The 16313-nt window shown below is 48.2% G+C and overlaps 1 protein-coding gene across 2 annotated transcripts in view; it reads right to left on the reverse strand.

Annotated features, from left to right (window-relative positions):
* The window catches only part of Adamts17 (ADAM metallopeptidase with thrombospondin type 1 motif 17), a 323860-nt gene that overhangs the window by 62143 nt on the left and 245404 nt on the right, over window positions 1-16313 (reverse strand). For both annotated transcript variants that reach the window (XM_052763539.1, XM_052763540.1), the window contains exons 17-19: window positions 11432-11589; window positions 6465-6624; window positions 4798-4933 (exon numbers count right to left, since the gene is read on the reverse strand). In XM_052763539.1, the coding sequence (XP_052619499.1) occupies window positions 4798-4933; window positions 6465-6624; window positions 11432-11589 (454 nt within the window). The remainder of the gene's footprint in view (window positions 1-4797; window positions 4934-6464; window positions 6625-11431; window positions 11590-16313) is intronic.

Genomic DNA, 16313 nt, shown 5'->3' on the forward strand with positions numbered 1-16313 from the left:
TGGTTTTTTTTTGAGACAGGTTTTCCCTGTATAACAGCTCTGGCTGTCCTGGACCTCACTTTGTAGACCAGATTGGCCTCAAACTCACAGAGATCTGCCTGCCTCTGCCTCCCAAGTGCTAGGATTAAAAGAATGTGCCACCACTGCCCAACTTGAACATTTTTGAAAAATTAATAAAAATATTATATTAAAAACATAGTGTAGAGGGCCAGAGTCAGGAAAACAGGTTCCTGTGCACATTCACTTTGTTAGATTTTATTTACCTTTATGTTGTGGAAAACGCTAGAGAGAAAGCTAAAGAATAAAAAAAACCCTCTTCTTTTAATTCTAACCTGTGTCCTCTTGGAATCAAGTCTTTTCTTCTGTCTCTATTCCGGGCCTGTTTCTCTGTATGACTACTAATTTCCAGTTGTATCCTGAACATTGTCAATGAGGCACTCACTGGCCAGCCTCAGTGCTGTCCCATACATATGAGCCATACATGTCATTTGCGTTTTCCAGGAGCCATGGCATGGGAACAGTGAAAAGAAACATGGCTATTTCATTTCAAGAGTGTGTTCTACGGCTGAAGCTGTAGTTCGGGGTAGAGCATGAACAGGCAAATGTGAGACCCTACCTAGGCTTGGTCCCCAGCATTACAACACAAACACCCCCAAACTAGAAAACAACAGGGTCAGTGAAATGGCCGGGCAGGCAAAAGTGTTTGCCATTCAAACCTGAGAATGTAAGTTCCATTCCTGGAACGCAGGGTGCAAGGAGAGAGCCAACTCCCCAACATGGTTTTCTCACCTCCACACATGCATAAAGACATACATGCTCTGCTTAGTAAGAAATAAATATTTAAATAATAATGACAAAATACACAACATACTTTCCCCCAACATATTTGAAATAGTTATTCCAGGTGATTATAGTCTACACACTCTCATTTCATATTGTTAAATTATCTTAAAAACTTTGCAACCTTGAATCATTGCTATTTCTAATTTCATTCCCTTTGAAATCTGCCATTTTTATTCACATATTTTATGTGCACAGCAGATTTCACCTTGGATCAGCTACTGGCTATCACATTGAATGGTGCACGCCTAGAGCATCATGGTAGAATCCTGAACTTCCGGCTTAGCAGGCAGCACACCTGGCTGTGATACTACCTGAAGCACAGGTCGTTGTGATGGGCAGCAGCTTCGACAGTAGTTCCGCCCTTAGCTCTACTAGATGAAATCTGTCCCGTCTGTGTCTTATCTCAGGAACGGGGCCAAATACATCTGTGGAATCTGAGGGCCCCCTCTGGCTCTCTCCTTCCAGCTGCTGTGGTCACCCTGAGCATGTGTGGGGGCTCGGCCACAGTCCATCGCTGTTCTAGCTGGGCCTCTGTTAAGGTCTGAATCTGAGACCTCCCTCGTAAGTTCACGTTTTGAATGCTTGTTTCCTAGCTGGTGGTGTTACAACGGGAGGCTACGGAACCTTTAGGAGCTGGAGCTTAACTGGTAGAAGTGAGTTACTGTGGGGAAGGCCTTTGAAGGCCGTAGCCTGGTCGCTGGTTCCAGCACTCTGTGGCTACCTGCTCTGCATAGCCCCACAGATGGCATCACCACACATCCCAGCCTTTACCATGAGCTGAGTTGCAATGCCGTGTTTCCTATGTTAGCTACAGCACCTGCAAACCCTCGGAGGCCATGAGCTACAAGCCACCTGTCCTCACTGAAGCTGTTCCCATGGGGTGCTTTGTCACAGCAGTCAAAGGTAACTAAGAGTGTCCATGCAGTGACAAACAGTCACAAATGGAAACTCCTCACCCGGCTACTCTGGTCTCCTCTGCATATCCTCCACCCCAACTTCTGGCTGCATTCTAGCTTTCAAATAGCTGGTTTTTTGTATTTTCTCCAGAGTTCGTTGTCATTAATTGTGGCCCCATCATTATAGGATGTAAACCCTTTAAGCAGCAGCTTTTAAACCCTATTCCTAATTGTTCTACAGAGGAGCCATGGGCCTGCTGTGGGGGAAGGGGAGCACATGTTCTTATTTTATTTTATTTGTTTTCTGAACATAATTTAAAAATTTAGATGTTAAAGTAGTTTGTAAACACTGATTAGAAAATAAGATCCATGAAGGCATCCCTAGGGTTGGTTTTTTGTTTTTTGTTTTTTGTTTTTGTTTTAAATCCCCTTGAGCCTCTCCTGACCTCTCTCAGTCATGAATGAGCTCTCCCCCCATTTTCTGCTCCTTCTTCTGGGGGTAGATAGACCATCCTCGGTTTCAGGAAGAGAGACTGCTACTTGTCTGATCACTGAGTTTTTACAGTTGTCAGATCTTCCTTCTTTGGCCCCATAACTGAGCAAGGGACTGGAGGATTGGCTTGAAGTATGGCTACCAGTCCTCACAATACACAACTTGAGGGATTTATTGTGGCTCACAATTCCAGGTCCCTAGGAACTCAAGCAGCTAGTCACCTCACACCCATGGTCAAATGCAGAGAGAGGTGAATGCTCCCAGGATGCTTGGCTCTCCTAGTTTTTTTTTTTCTTTCTCATTCTCTAATAGTTCAGGATCCAGTCCATGAAATGGGGCTGCCCACATCCAAGGTGGGTCTTCCTATCTCCATTAATAATCAAGACAATGCTCCCCCACCCCCACACATGCCCACGGGCCAACCTGATCTAAGTAATTTCTCAATTGAAGATCTTTTCTTAGTGATTCTAGGTTGTGGCAAGTTGACATTCAAAACTAACCAAATGCAGACTTTCTGATGAGTCCTCCCTTAAAGCCTTTAGCACGAAAGAAGACTTTCATTCTTAATTTTGGAGGAGCTCACCAAATCAACATAAGGACCACCACCTGCTTGCTTTTCCTTCCCATCTTCTCTTAAGCACATGCTAAAAGTTTAACAAAGGCTGTGATGATGTAATGATGGCTTAGAAGGTTAGGGTGCCTGGGCCAACCCAGACAACCTGAATTAGATACCCGGGGCGCACGTGGTGAAAAGAGATCATCAATGCCTGAAAGATGTCCTTTGACCTCCACACATGTGCCATGGAGTATGTGTACACACACACACAAATACACACACACACACACACACACACACACATGCACGTGCACACGCGCGCACCCACACACACACAATTAAAAAATAAAAACAGTATAAGCAAAGAGGGTTGATACAAAAGCCAAACATGTTATGAGACTCCTGAATCAGGCCAGGGGTATGCGCCATGCTTAAAAGACCCCAAAGACTCCACATCAAAAAGCAAAGCCTAGTCAGCAAAGGTAAACATGCCTTGACATGATGGGCAGGGCCACAAAGAAAAAACTAGTCACTCAATGAGGGGCAGAAAGGAGGCAAAGGAGTAACATCACACAGCACATCACAGTCCCCAAGAACCATGCTCTGGCCACTGAAGCAGCTGAAAGAAACACGGGAAACCAGCGCACGCTCTTGGCACAGTTCATCCCAGTCCAGAACTCCAGATTATACGCCAGAGCACATGGGCAGCACGGCCATGTCATGCTTCAGCTGGGGCTGGCAGAGAAGTACAGACGGTTTCCACACAACAACAGACACTCACAGAGACAGGTCGACCACAGCCCTTAGCCCCTGTGGACTCTTTATTCTTAGACACTAAAATTCTAGCACATATTTCCTCTTCCTCCAGATAAGCGATTTAGGGGAGCCAGTGGGTGCCAGTCAAAAGTGTGTGTCCAGGGCAACGTTTTCTCTGTGAGATGTTGTCAGTCACGACCTGTAAGCTGCCCTCCAGCTAGGACAGTATATTTCCGTTAGTGTTCTGGCTTAGAAGATAGAAGGTCAGAACGGCGCCATGTTGTGGTGCTTCAGTTGGTAACAGACCGTGCCATAAGATTACAATGGAGTTGAAAAATTCCCATCACCTCCACCATGTCACAGTGCAATGCACCATGCTTGTGGCAATGCTCATGGAAGCAACCCTACTGGGCTGTCACGTTTATTATTATTGGAGAGGGCTGGGATATGCGAGTGTGTGCAAATCTACATGTCTTATACTTGCCTATGTATGCTCATGAGGAGGTCAGAGGTCAGTGTTGGGCGTTTCCCTCTATCACTTTATTGTATTTTATTTTGAGACAGTGTCTCTGGATTAACCTAGAGCTCACTAACTGGTAGACTGGTTCCAGCAAGCCTTGGGTATCTTCCTGTCTCCACACATCCCTCCAGTTCTGGGGTTACAGACATACACACAGATGTTCCCATCTTTTACATGGGTGCTGAGGACCCAAACTCAGGTCCTTATGATCGCACTTTACCCACTGATCCATCTCCCCAGCCCCAACACATAGTACAGTACACACTACTGTCAATGATAAAAAGTGAGAATAAGTTACTGGTTCATGTACTTACTATGCTAGAATTGCTATTGTTATTTAGAATGCACTCCTGTTGAAAAATATTGTTCACTGAAGAGAAGTTTGTGTTAGAACAGCACCAGCCCTCCCATTCCGTGTCTACTGATGATATCATTTTATGCTTAAATTAATGTTCTATTTTGTTCATGCCCTCGGAACAATAACCTGTAACACTTCTACGCAGTCAGCCTACCTGTGTAGCAAACATTACATTTGTCTAAAGAGGGTCTTCTTAGAACGTGCCCATGTTGTCAAGCAACATGACTGCTTTGAGCAAACAAAAAATCACTCGCCACGCCACCGGAATGTGGCACAGGACAGTTCTATGGTGTTAACTGTGGACTGCCATCCCCTCATCCAAGATGCTGTTATCCAACACGCTGGTGGTCCAAGCCATAGAGTCTAGCGACTTACCGGGACTGGCATGGGTGAGAGTTGCACCTTCGGACCTGGGGCTCAGGGCGGCTTGCTGGGGGACAGTCACTGTCATTCACCAGGGTTGTGGTCTTGTTAACAATCCGGGTGCACGATACGATGGTCCTGCGTTCTCCTGGAAGCCAAACCACGGGAGCTAAGAAGTTATGGATGCACATACCCAGAAAACCATTCATTCATGCTTATGGAGGGGTGTCTGGCTGCACCTGCTGATCAGTGAGTGAGCCATTTTGGTTGTCAAAGAGGGGGAGCTCTTCTCTTAGGAATGGGTGTTTAAGGCATAGCAGAGCTGTTTGGAGCAGGGCAATATTCTAGAACAACCTGAGAAAGCAGGGGGACCTTCAGGTCAGTGTGTCCTTGGAGAGCCTGGGAGTTTCTAAGGCCAACGCTTTGCTTTGGGGCTTTCATTTCCATCAGAAATTGCTAATCTTTTGATCTGCATGCTTGAGATTTAAAGTCTATGGAGATCTGGTCCCAATTACACCTGTACATCAGCTTTCACGGAGAGTGCGGTCACCACTTTGTTACAGGCTTGTTTCTCGAGAGAAGCGGGGTGGCTGCTGTGATGGACCTACAGGCTTGCTTTGCCCAGTGTGACAATGCCTCAGTGCCATGTGCTCCTGGGCAGCTTTCCCACTTCCCTGGCCCCGGCTATGTCCAGTCTACTTCTTTCTCTCTCTGTTCTAGACTCTTCCAGCTGCCTCTGGATATTTTCCCTCTCTCACCGACAATCAAACCTTCCCACACCAGAGAACAGTCACATCGGCAGCTTCTTTACTTTCTTACAAGTAGTTTTCCTGCTGCTCCTTGGTAAACCCTTCATTTCTTTCTTTTATTTTTTGATAGTTTCGCATGTGTATATATTGAATTTTGGTCATTTCCACCTGTTACCTTCTCTTACCCCCAGCCCTTACTGAAACCTTCCCGACAAGCCCTCCCCTACTCTGACATCTGTTTCAGTGACCCCAGTTGCTGGCATGGCTGGGGACTTCTTCATCGGAACTTGGGCAGCTTACCAGCGCTCCTTCTTAATGCCCTACCAGTACACACACCCCCTTTGCTTAGGTAGGGCCTTGCAGTGTGACAGTCCCTTTGGCTCTTCCTAGTAGAAAGTGTGGGGCAGTCATCACACTTTAGGGGTGACAAAGTGCAGGGGTGGGCAGAGGGGGCAGGTTGTCTGCTGAGGCTGGGCAGAGAGATGCGGTGTCAGGACTCACTCGGGGTGTGCTCTGCCTGACCCGAAGGACTCTTTCCTTTGCACCCTGGAGAGTGTGACCATGGCAGAGAGGACAGGGGACTTGGGTATGGGTGAGGTCCTCATCTGGTGTCGTTCCACCAAGTTGGAAGTTTATTGTGATTATCCCCAAGGCCACTTTTGTTTTCGTATCTACCACACAGTCATATGACTGGCAAATCTCTACTGCCAGACTTCAAGTCCAGGCCGAGGAGCAGTGTGGACCCCTAACAAACCTGTGGTAGCTCTGATGGCTTGGTCACACGCTCCGTTGAGATTTTCAGGGCTTGAGTTCCTGTGGAACTACAAATGCTCTATTTCTACACTGGGCGGACTGGTTGGTGCAGAGGGCCCTGAACCCAGTATTTCTTCAGCAAGGCAGCACCCTCAGCTCCCCGACTCCCCACCTTACCTCCTCCACACTGCACACTGCACCCTTCCCAACCACTGTGGGTCCAGAGAAACAGAGCATCCTGTGGCTTGGCGGGCTCGCTCTGATTTTCAGCACTCTGGTTTACTGGTATGGTGTATTCGTAATGAATTCCATAGTTCTGGTCATGAAATAACAGCACCTGGAGCCAGGAGAAAAGGCAGGCCTTGCTGAGATGGAGTGAGCACCCACGGACTGTTGACTGTGCAATCTGAGGGACCGTGGCTGCTTCTCTACTAGCCAGCTCCTTCCTGAAGATCAAAGCAGGTGAAAGCCAGAGGTGTCCATCTCAGCTTCAGGTTCCTGGGACCTGGCTGGGGTATGGGGCGACCACGCTATTATTGGTGAGTTCTGCTCTTTTCTATTCTACAGAGGACCCGTTTACAGGAGGAATTTGGGGTGGTGAACCACAAGCTGTCTGTGTGTGGCATTTTTCTATGTCATGCAGCAGGGTCCACATTCCCATCAACTTGCCTACAAGGCTGTGCTTGCAGATGAGAAAGACACAAACACACTACTTCTCCTAGAAAGAATTCCGAGGGCAGCGCTAAGCCATTTCTTTGAGTATAAGCTCGCTGCTGGCTAGTTTATGCCAACTTGACACAAACTGGGAAGAGGAAGCATCAACAGAGAAAACTGGCCCATCAGCAACCCGGGGCACCATGTTCTCCATTGATAACTGTGGTGGGAGGGCCCAGCTTCCTAGGGGTGGTGCCGTCTCTGGGTGCTATAAGACGGTACGCTGAGCAACCCATGAGGAGCAAGGCAGTGAGCGGTGTTCCTCCATGGCTTCTGCTTCAGCTCCTGCCTCCTGGTTCCTGTCTTGTCTGAGTTCCCTCAGTGACAGACCTGGAACTGCAAGATGCAGTAAAGGCTTTCCTTCCCGAGCTGCTCTTGGCCAGAGTGCTTTTCATAGCAACAGAAACACTAACCGAGACAAGGGCTGTCCTCCTGATGGTGTCTTCCATCACCAGTCACTTACACTGCAGTAAGTTTACTCAGGGGTACCGTCAGGTTCAAGAGAACGAGAGATACAGCCTGTAGCAGAGGGATCTGAGGAGACCTGTGTGAAGGATGCTGAGGATGTCTGCATCTTGGTCCTGCTAACTGCTATGGAGCCTGAATGATGACTATGTCTGTTGGAAGGCAAGAGGCCTGGGTCATGGTTGAACATTTAGGGTCGATGGAGGTGCAGAGAGGTCTGAGCATCACCTGTGGGGGCCATGCTACAGCTTGGGGACCATGCATCTGAAACCCTAGTGAGGGTTCAGAACAGAAGGGCCTGTGCTTCGCCTGGGGAAAAACATGACAAGCCTTGTAAGACCACCGGGTGCCCGGCTGGCTTTTGACATAATGTAGACGTGTTATGTAGTCATAATGATGCAAAGCAGGCTTTTCTGTGGGAGATGGACCTGGCTGTAGACCAGTGAATGTCCCTAGGGCTAAGTGGCTAGCAAGTTCATTTCCAGCTACAGAGGTCTAGGAGAAGGGCCCAGCAAGGAGTTAAAGGCAGAGTGCCCAGCCCACCTGCCTAGGCTCTGGTAGACCAGGACAGAAGTGTCAGATGACAGAAGGGTGTTGTCCCAAGGCTTCCTGGGCCTACAAGGCTGAGCTGAAGGATGGGGGTTGGGGCCCTAGAAGCAGACCCAATACATTTTTATTTCCCCAGCTAGTAGACCTGCAGCCACACACTGGGAGAAATGTTTCCTGCTAAAAAGCAAAATGAAACAAAACACCAACAGCAAAAAACACTGCCCTCCCCACCCCCACTCCCCTAAAAACTAATAAACAAACAAACAAAAAACTAAGTGACTAGTCTTTACAAGAGATCTTTATTATCCCAGTGTGAGAATGAGACCAGCAAATTGAGGCTCCATAGGAAACTAGTTTCATAGCCATATGTGATTAGTGTATGAATTCATCTATTTGTTTCAAATGCTGATCTCCAGGACTCCATAGGTATTCCTGATTGTGAAAGTGATGTACACATCCCAGTTTGGGGACCACAGCTTTCTATGCTGAGGCAAGGGAACCTTGATGTGATGTGGAGTAAAGAGCACATTTCCAGGGACAAAGCAATTAAATATTAAATAAGGGCTGAACACCCAGATGGTTGCGAGATACTTTCTCTGACTTCTGTTACAGTCCGAATAGCCTACAGCTGTGTCCAGGCTTCCCTGGGCTGAAGACCCGTCTGTGTATAAGAGTTTTTGGTGAAGAAAGGCCCTATGCACACTTCAATGCTTGTTAGAGAAGGCAGAGTCCTGAGCTAACAGCTGATATTTCTGCACGGGCTTTATTTTGTCTCTAGCCCCCTCTCTGTGCCCCTCTGAATATTTGCTTTGAGTTCAGAATAGTTGTGGGGGGTTGTTTCAAAGGCTTTGACTGGGAAACATCTCATCCTGGAGCAATGGCTCTGGGACAGGTCCCTGGGTCCCGGAGATCTACTTGCAGAAATGATCTCCAGTGGAATCACTGGCAGGTTCCCAGATAGTTTAAGGCCCACATGGAAGCTGGCTGGCTTTCAGCTCAGCAGAAACTACAATGGGGTCAGCACCCTCATCAGGCCACACTCAACACCCACAGTAGGTGCTGGCCAGAGAATCTTCTGAGTGTTAGCTCATCTCCAGGGGCACAAATAAATGGGGGACAGAACTTCGGAGACTGGCAGGTACTTCAGACATGAACCATGCACAAACTGCCACAAATCCTGATCTTCAGGAGGTCAGAATCAACAGGCATCACCTGGCATGCACAAGGGCTGCGTTTAATCTCTAGCACCCTCACAAAATTATCCATAATGGGGTGTTGTCATACATAGTCCATGAGATCACTCAGACCCTGAGAAGGCAGCCGTGGCATGATGCCCTGGAGGCCTTTGATACTGAGCCCATGTGTAAGTGGCAATCATGGAGTTTCCAGGAAATAAAAGATAACCCTGGCATCCTGGCTAGCCTGAGTGTACAGGTTTCCTAAGGCCACCTGGGGAGTAAACAGAAGATGGAACCAGATTCTTTCCTGATTCCCCAGCTCTGGTCACAAGCAGAATCTGGCCAGTCTGAGTGATACCATATATTGCACCCACAGTCCACTTCCAGAGCGTGTATCTCAGCTTTAGGATAGCTCTGTGCATGCTGCTGTCTGATGCAAAAGCAGATTCTGAGCACAGCTGTGATGGGAAGTTTTATGTCAACTTGAGAGGAAGAAACCTCAGTTGAGAAAATGTCTCCATAAGATGGGGCTATAAGCCATTTTCTTAATTAGTTATTGACATGGAAGGACCCAGGCCATTGTGGGTGGAGCCACCACTGGGCAAGTCATCCTGGGTGTTCTAAGAAAGCAGGCTGAGCAAGCCATTGGAAGCAAGCCAGGAAGCAGCACCCTTCCATGGCCTCTGCTTCAGCTCCTGCCTCCAGGTTCCTGCCCTGCTTGAGTTCCTGCCTTGGCTTCCCTCAGGGGACTGTGACCCTGGATATGTGGACCAGGCAAAGCCTTTCCTTTCTTCCCCAAGCTGCTTTTCTGTCATGGTGTTTGGTCACCACAATGGAAACCCTAAAGTAAGACAATGATCACCTGCTTAATGGTGCCAGCTGTGCCTGGCTGCCACCCATGTGACTGCACAATCCCTTCCTGGAAGGCTCTCCCTTTGAAAAAGATAGGTGCTTTGCTAGTGAGGAGCCAGGAGGAGATTCTGGGGAGGAACCCCAAGGTGGAAGGAATGAGACCAAGAGAGAGGTAGAGGGCTGGGGAGATGCCTCAGTCAGTAAGTGCATGTCCAGTGAGTAATGTGCATGCTTCAGTCAGTAATGTGCATGCTACAGTGAGTAATGTGCATGCTCCAGTCAGTAATGTGCAGGCTTCAGTCAATTATGTGCATACTCCAGTCAGTAAGTGCATGCTTCAGTTAGTAATGTGCATGCTTCAGTTAGTTATGTGCATGCTCCAGTCAGTAATGTGCATGCTTCAGTCAGTAATGTGCATGCTTCAGTCAGTAATGTGCATGCTTCAGTCAGTTATGTGCATGCTTCAGTTAGTAATGTGCATGCTTCAGTTAGTAAGTGCATGCTTCAGTAAGTAAGTGCATGCTCCAGTCAGTAAGTGCATGCTCCAGTCAGTAATGTGCATGTTCCAGTCAGTAAGTGCATGCTTCAGTTAGTTATGAGCATGCTCCAGTCAGTAATGTGCATGCTCCAGTCAGCAATGTGCATGCTTCAGTCAGTAATATGCATGCTCCAGTCAGTAAGTGCATGCTTCAGTTAGTTATGTGCATGCTTCAGTCAGTAATGTGCATGTTCCAGTCAGTAATGTGCATGTTCCAGTCAGTAACGTGCATGCTCCAGTTAGTAATGTGCATGCTTCAGTCAGCATGTTCCAGTCAGTAATGTGCATGCTTCAGTCAGTAATGTGCATGCTTCAGTCAGTAACACATATGCTACAGAAGCCCAGGAGCTGAGTTTGGATCCTCAGCATGCATGAAAAAAGCCAGCCATGACATCATGAGTGTGTAATCCCAGAACTGTAGGTGTGGGCAGAGATAAGGGGATTAATGAAGTTTATTGGCCAGCTAGCCTAGCCAAATTGATGAGCTTTAGGTTGTGTGACGGACTCTGTCTCAACATATAAATGTAGACAGCAATCAAGAAAAGACATTGGCTGCTGACCTCAGCATCTACACGTGTGCACAAATGTGTACCGGAATGCACATTTGCGTTCCCTCAAGAACATGTGCATTCACCACATACACACACCATATAAACACATGGCACATATGCATATACACACACAGATGAACAAATGAACATAACAGTGAAGAGGGAAAGGCCTCAGTGGCAGGGAGCCTTGCAAACTCCTGGGAACCAGAGGCATCCCCTTTCACCCAGGTCCTGAGAACAAGACTAATAAGCCCACTAAGATGCCAGCTTAAGCAAATGTCCAGGGCCAGCACTTACCATCAGATGCAGTGGCACCGTGGTGGGTCCCTTGGCTGAAAATTTCTCCCACAGGCCTCTTCTCACATAGCGGACGGTTGTTCCCGCAATCTGGAACTCTCCAGGGAGTTCGATCTTCCAGTCGCTGTTGATGGATCTCTTACTGGAGTCTTTGAGAGCTAAAAGGGAAATTGAGCATTGGAAAATCAGGACCATTTAGTCTGTCCTCAGAGGGAATGTGGGATCCTGCCTGAGCCTGAGGCTTCCGTGAGGGCACGCAGGACCTGCAGTGAGAAGATTGTACTCTCCGGGCACCAAGGACACAAGGCTAGTTCACAGAAAGCAAACTTCTCTGGTTCACAGGAGAAAGAGCTGTGAGGGCTGATGGCACATCTTCCAACCCAGCTGCCTATCTCAGTACCGCTTCCAGCAATGGGATTGGGGGAGAGGCTGGAGGCTGGAGATGCCAGGATCCAGTCCAAACCTATGGTGGGAGGTGGCTTACTACCTGATGAAAGAGTTCTACGCTGGTATAGTCAAGGCCACAAAACATGCCTTGGAGCTTTAGGCAAAGCTCATCCATTCATTTGAGACTAAAAAAATATTAACAAGTATTAGTTTACTATTTTGGGGTTCAGTGCGAGAGTTGATTATGTGTATACTATATATATATATATATTATATATCGATAATCGCTATTCTACATTCTACATGTGAAAGAGAACACACAGGACTTGTCTCTCTGTCTGTGTCTAATTTACTGCACGCCCCACAATCTCCTACAGTCCCACCCTCCTTGCTGCCAAGGACAGGCCAGAGACGGCCAAGTGACCAACATCATCTCTAACCCAGTTCTGCTCAAACCCCCATGTAGCTGAGTGACCTTGAACTTCTGATCTTTCCGATTCTACCTCCCTAGTGCTGGTTACAGGTTCATCCCATCATGCCACGTTTATACACTGCTGGGGATTGAACCCAGGGCTTCCTGCATGCCAGGCAAGCACTGTACCAATAGAGTCACATCCCCAGCACCTTAAAAGAGCTTTATTTACTTTTTTATTTCTATTTATATGCACGCGTATGTATGCTCCTTTGTGAGTTCATGTGTGCCGCGTGAGGCAATACCTGCAGAGACCCGAAGAGAGCACCACGAATGGAGTCACAGCCAGTTGTGAGCCACTGTTTGGGAACTAGGAATTGAACCAGGGTCCTCTGCAAGAGGAGCAAGCACTTTAACCCCTGTGCTATCTCTCCAGCTCCCTCCCCCATTTGAGATAGGGTTTTACACAGTAGCCCAGGAAGGCCTTAGCTTCCTGCAGTTCTTTGCTTCAGGTGTCAATCACTCTGCCAAGCTTGATACTTCTTTAAGAATGAAATGCAAATAGCTTACAAGTATTTAAAAAAATACTCAAACCAAATCAAACAACAAACCAAACAAGGCAATCCCTCCAACCCGAACTCCTCACTCTCACAAGTCATCAGGGAGATGTAAACCAGCATACCCTCGTCAGCATGTGCTCAGGGATAAAGCGAGAATTAGCTAATGGCGGTAAGGACATGGAGGAAACCAAGCATAGGTGGCTGGGAATGTACACTTCTCCGGCTAGTATGGAAAATTCACGGGAAAAGCATAGGTCCAGCACAGGATCTGTTTCCCCTACTTCCAATAAATATCCACAGGAAATGAAATCAGCACCATGCAGAGATGTGCTACAGCAATGCTCACAGCAGGCAGAGCATGGAGTCAGCTGAGATGCCAACTGATAGATGAATAGATCAAGACTATGTAGAGTACATACACAAAATGGAGCATTATTTAGCCATGAAGAAAAAAGGTAAACATCCATCCATTTTACTGTTACCTCCCCTGAGCCTTTAGAAGGGCAATGTAACTCCAGTATCCCCCAAGGATCCAACACCCCCACATGGGGAAAGCGAATAATCCTGTAGGAAGTGATGCTGTTCTGTTACACACTTAGGCATGAAAACCCCCAGCTACTCACAGATGTGGTGACAACACCTGGCAGCTGCCAGGAGGGGTAAGGGTTGAGCTCTGGGCATTCGAGACCCCACACTCTCTTACTCACATCTCTGAGGCACAGCTTATGGGGGTGGTAAGGGCATCCATGCACTGCTACCTCCCACAGTACAGTCTAGGGTCATACTGCCTTCTTGCTTAGGAGAACCCTCTGTGGTAGAGTTCTGATGCCCTTTGCTTTTGTTGTTGCTATCTAGAGAAAACTACTGCACAATACAAACAAACAAAAACAGCAAACCAGGATCTAGTCTGGCACTTGATGACTCAAAGTGACATTAAGTCTTATGGTCATTCTGCAAAATGAACCTCTGATGCACTCTGGTCCACCACTGGAGCCCTAACACCCCCGACTTCTCCATCTCACTTTGGAACCCCAGTTTACAGTCAATAATTTCAGAGACCCCGCCATGTCCTATTATCTTCCCGCAGAGACCAGCAACTAAACAACCCACTAACCACCGATTTTGGATACGGAGACTCACAGGGGTGTCTGGAAGCTGAATCTGTCAGCCATGCTGGGTCAGAAGCCTGAGGTTGAGGTCTGCTCAGACAGGTGACTGCTGGATCCGGGGCAGGTCCAGCCTCGGCTCCCTGGTCTGTGTGATGCTACAGTCCCAGCAAATGCAGTGGGGGTGCAAGCTTGGGGCATTTTGACTGTGGTTACCCAGGGGAACAGGTAGGGTACTAACATGGTGACGTACTGGTGAGGAGCATACTCTAGGGAGGCTGCATATAGGAACTAAAGGATTCCCAGACTCCAGGGAGGGGCTAGGGAAGGGAACACTCTGTTACCTGGAACAGGTCTACTTTGCTGGAGACTTTCTGGCTACTGAAAAGGAGGTGAGATCATAGGACCCCCAGTTTTTCTCTTCTGTCATCAGCTCCTGCAAACTGCTATTTAGGAAGCACCCCTTCATGCACCCTTACCCATTAACCTTCCCAATGACTCTTGGAAATACGTTCTTCACATGTCAGATGGGAAAAAAAAAAGGAAGCACAGAGAGGTTAAGGAACTTGCCCAATGACACTCAGCTATAAAGTTGGAGCAACGAGACCTGAGCCCAATAGACCAAGTCTCACACTTGGCATATCCTCTTAGCTGAAGGGGATAGAGGTATGTGCTGTCTTTCAGCTTCACCAGAAGTTTGGGAAGTCACTTCTTGCACATCATATATACTTGATTTGAGGAAGCATTGTAGGCTGGTGGAAAGTTCCAGAACAGAAAAATGAGGGGCTGGAGTGCCCTAACAAAGAATGAATTGAGGATGCCCATGGAACAGCAGGGTTGCCTCTGCCTGTCTCTCTGCCTGTCTCTCTGCCTGTTCTGGCAGGGGGCTTAGGACAGAGTGCTGCTGTTCTCAGGGAACTCACAGTCTGGGGACAGACAGACAGCAGAGTGACATGACACAGCTTCATCTGCTCCGAGATAGAGGCGCACTGGGGACTTGGGTGTGTAAGTGACAGACAGGAAACTGGAGATGGCTTCCTGGAAGAAAGACACTATGCCTTTATCTATGGCAGCCAGGAAAAGAAGAAACTTCTGGGAGTGCATGGGCAGACCTGGAGGTGGGGCCCTGACTCCTGACCCTTGGAGGCTGCAGTTAAGATGATCTCCTTCGTCAGGAAGGCAGGGGAACAAGTAGAAGGTGACAGCTATCTTTTCCCACAGGTCTGGCTAAGGAATTGGGGTCAGAGGTGGAGGGCAGTGGTAGGCAGGAGGTGGACGGTGACAGTCACTGTGGCTGGGGTGGAGGTCTCTGGAGCACTTGCAGCTCTCCATGAGCATGAATCAGTGAGGTGAGCCACATGCCACCCCCAGCCACGCCTACGTCCTTGCTGGAACCCACGTGTCACACAGACCAGAAAATCTGGGTGGCAGCTCGCTCTTCTCAGCAAGTCCCACATGCGCTGACCTTCGGCATTCCCCCACTGGCCTCCCTCCCTTCCCAGCTCAAGGCTAGGACTGGGAGTCTAGATGCAAGGTGGCCATCTTGACTGTCTAACATATTTGCATCTAACCTTTTTCTGTTTCTCCATCTTCAAGAAATCCCCCCCACCCCTACCTCCAGCCAGCTTCCCTTGAGAATGTTTTCCCTCTAGTCATATGGGACTATGTCCAGTTCTGGGCTTTGGCTACCTTTTGCCTTAGAGAGAAATACTTTCTTTCCTAGGCATTGTCCAAAGACATAAATCTGATCTGGCAGCACACGGGAAGAGCCCCCCAGGAGTGTTGGTAGAAGCAGACACTGTTTCCTGTCACCTCATTTGAAACTCCAAGATTCAGCAGCACCTGAAGCTGAAGCCCAGTGACTAGGGACTAGATTTGTTTGTCACTCGTGTCTTTAGGAGGCCAGCCTATAAAATCACTAGTCATGGCAAAGGTCCCACAGACAGAGGAAGAAAACAACTCGTATGGGTTCCTCAGAGTCACCTCAGCTCTTTACAAACAGAAGCTCCGCAGTTCAGAGATGTGGCGGGCCGAGCATGCGCTCCTGGGCCACTGCTCCCATCCTGCGGTACCTGCATAGGTGGCTCTTTCCCCCGGCTTTGTGTGTACACCTTTGTGTACAGGTGGCTCTTTCCCCCGTCTTTGTGTGCACACCTTTGTGTACAGGTGGCTCTTTCCCCCGTCTTTGTGTGCACACCTTTGTGTATAGGTGGCTCTTTCCCCCGGCTTTGTGTGTACACCTTTGTGTACAGGTGGCTCTTTCCCCCGTCTTTGTGTGCACACCTTTGTGTACAGGTGGCTCTTTCCCCCGTCTTTGTGTGCACACCTTTGTGTACAGGTGGCTCTTTCCCCCGGCTTTGTGTGCACATCTTTGTGTACAGGTGGCTCTTTCCCCCGTCTTTGTGTGCACACCTTTG

This window comes from Peromyscus californicus, unplaced genomic scaffold (assembly GCF_007827085.1).
Source record: "Peromyscus californicus insignis strain IS unplaced genomic scaffold, ASM782708v3 Scaffold_4__1_contigs__length_199733344, whole genome shotgun sequence".
Lineage (NCBI taxonomy): Eukaryota > Metazoa > Chordata > Mammalia > Rodentia > Cricetidae > Peromyscus > Peromyscus californicus.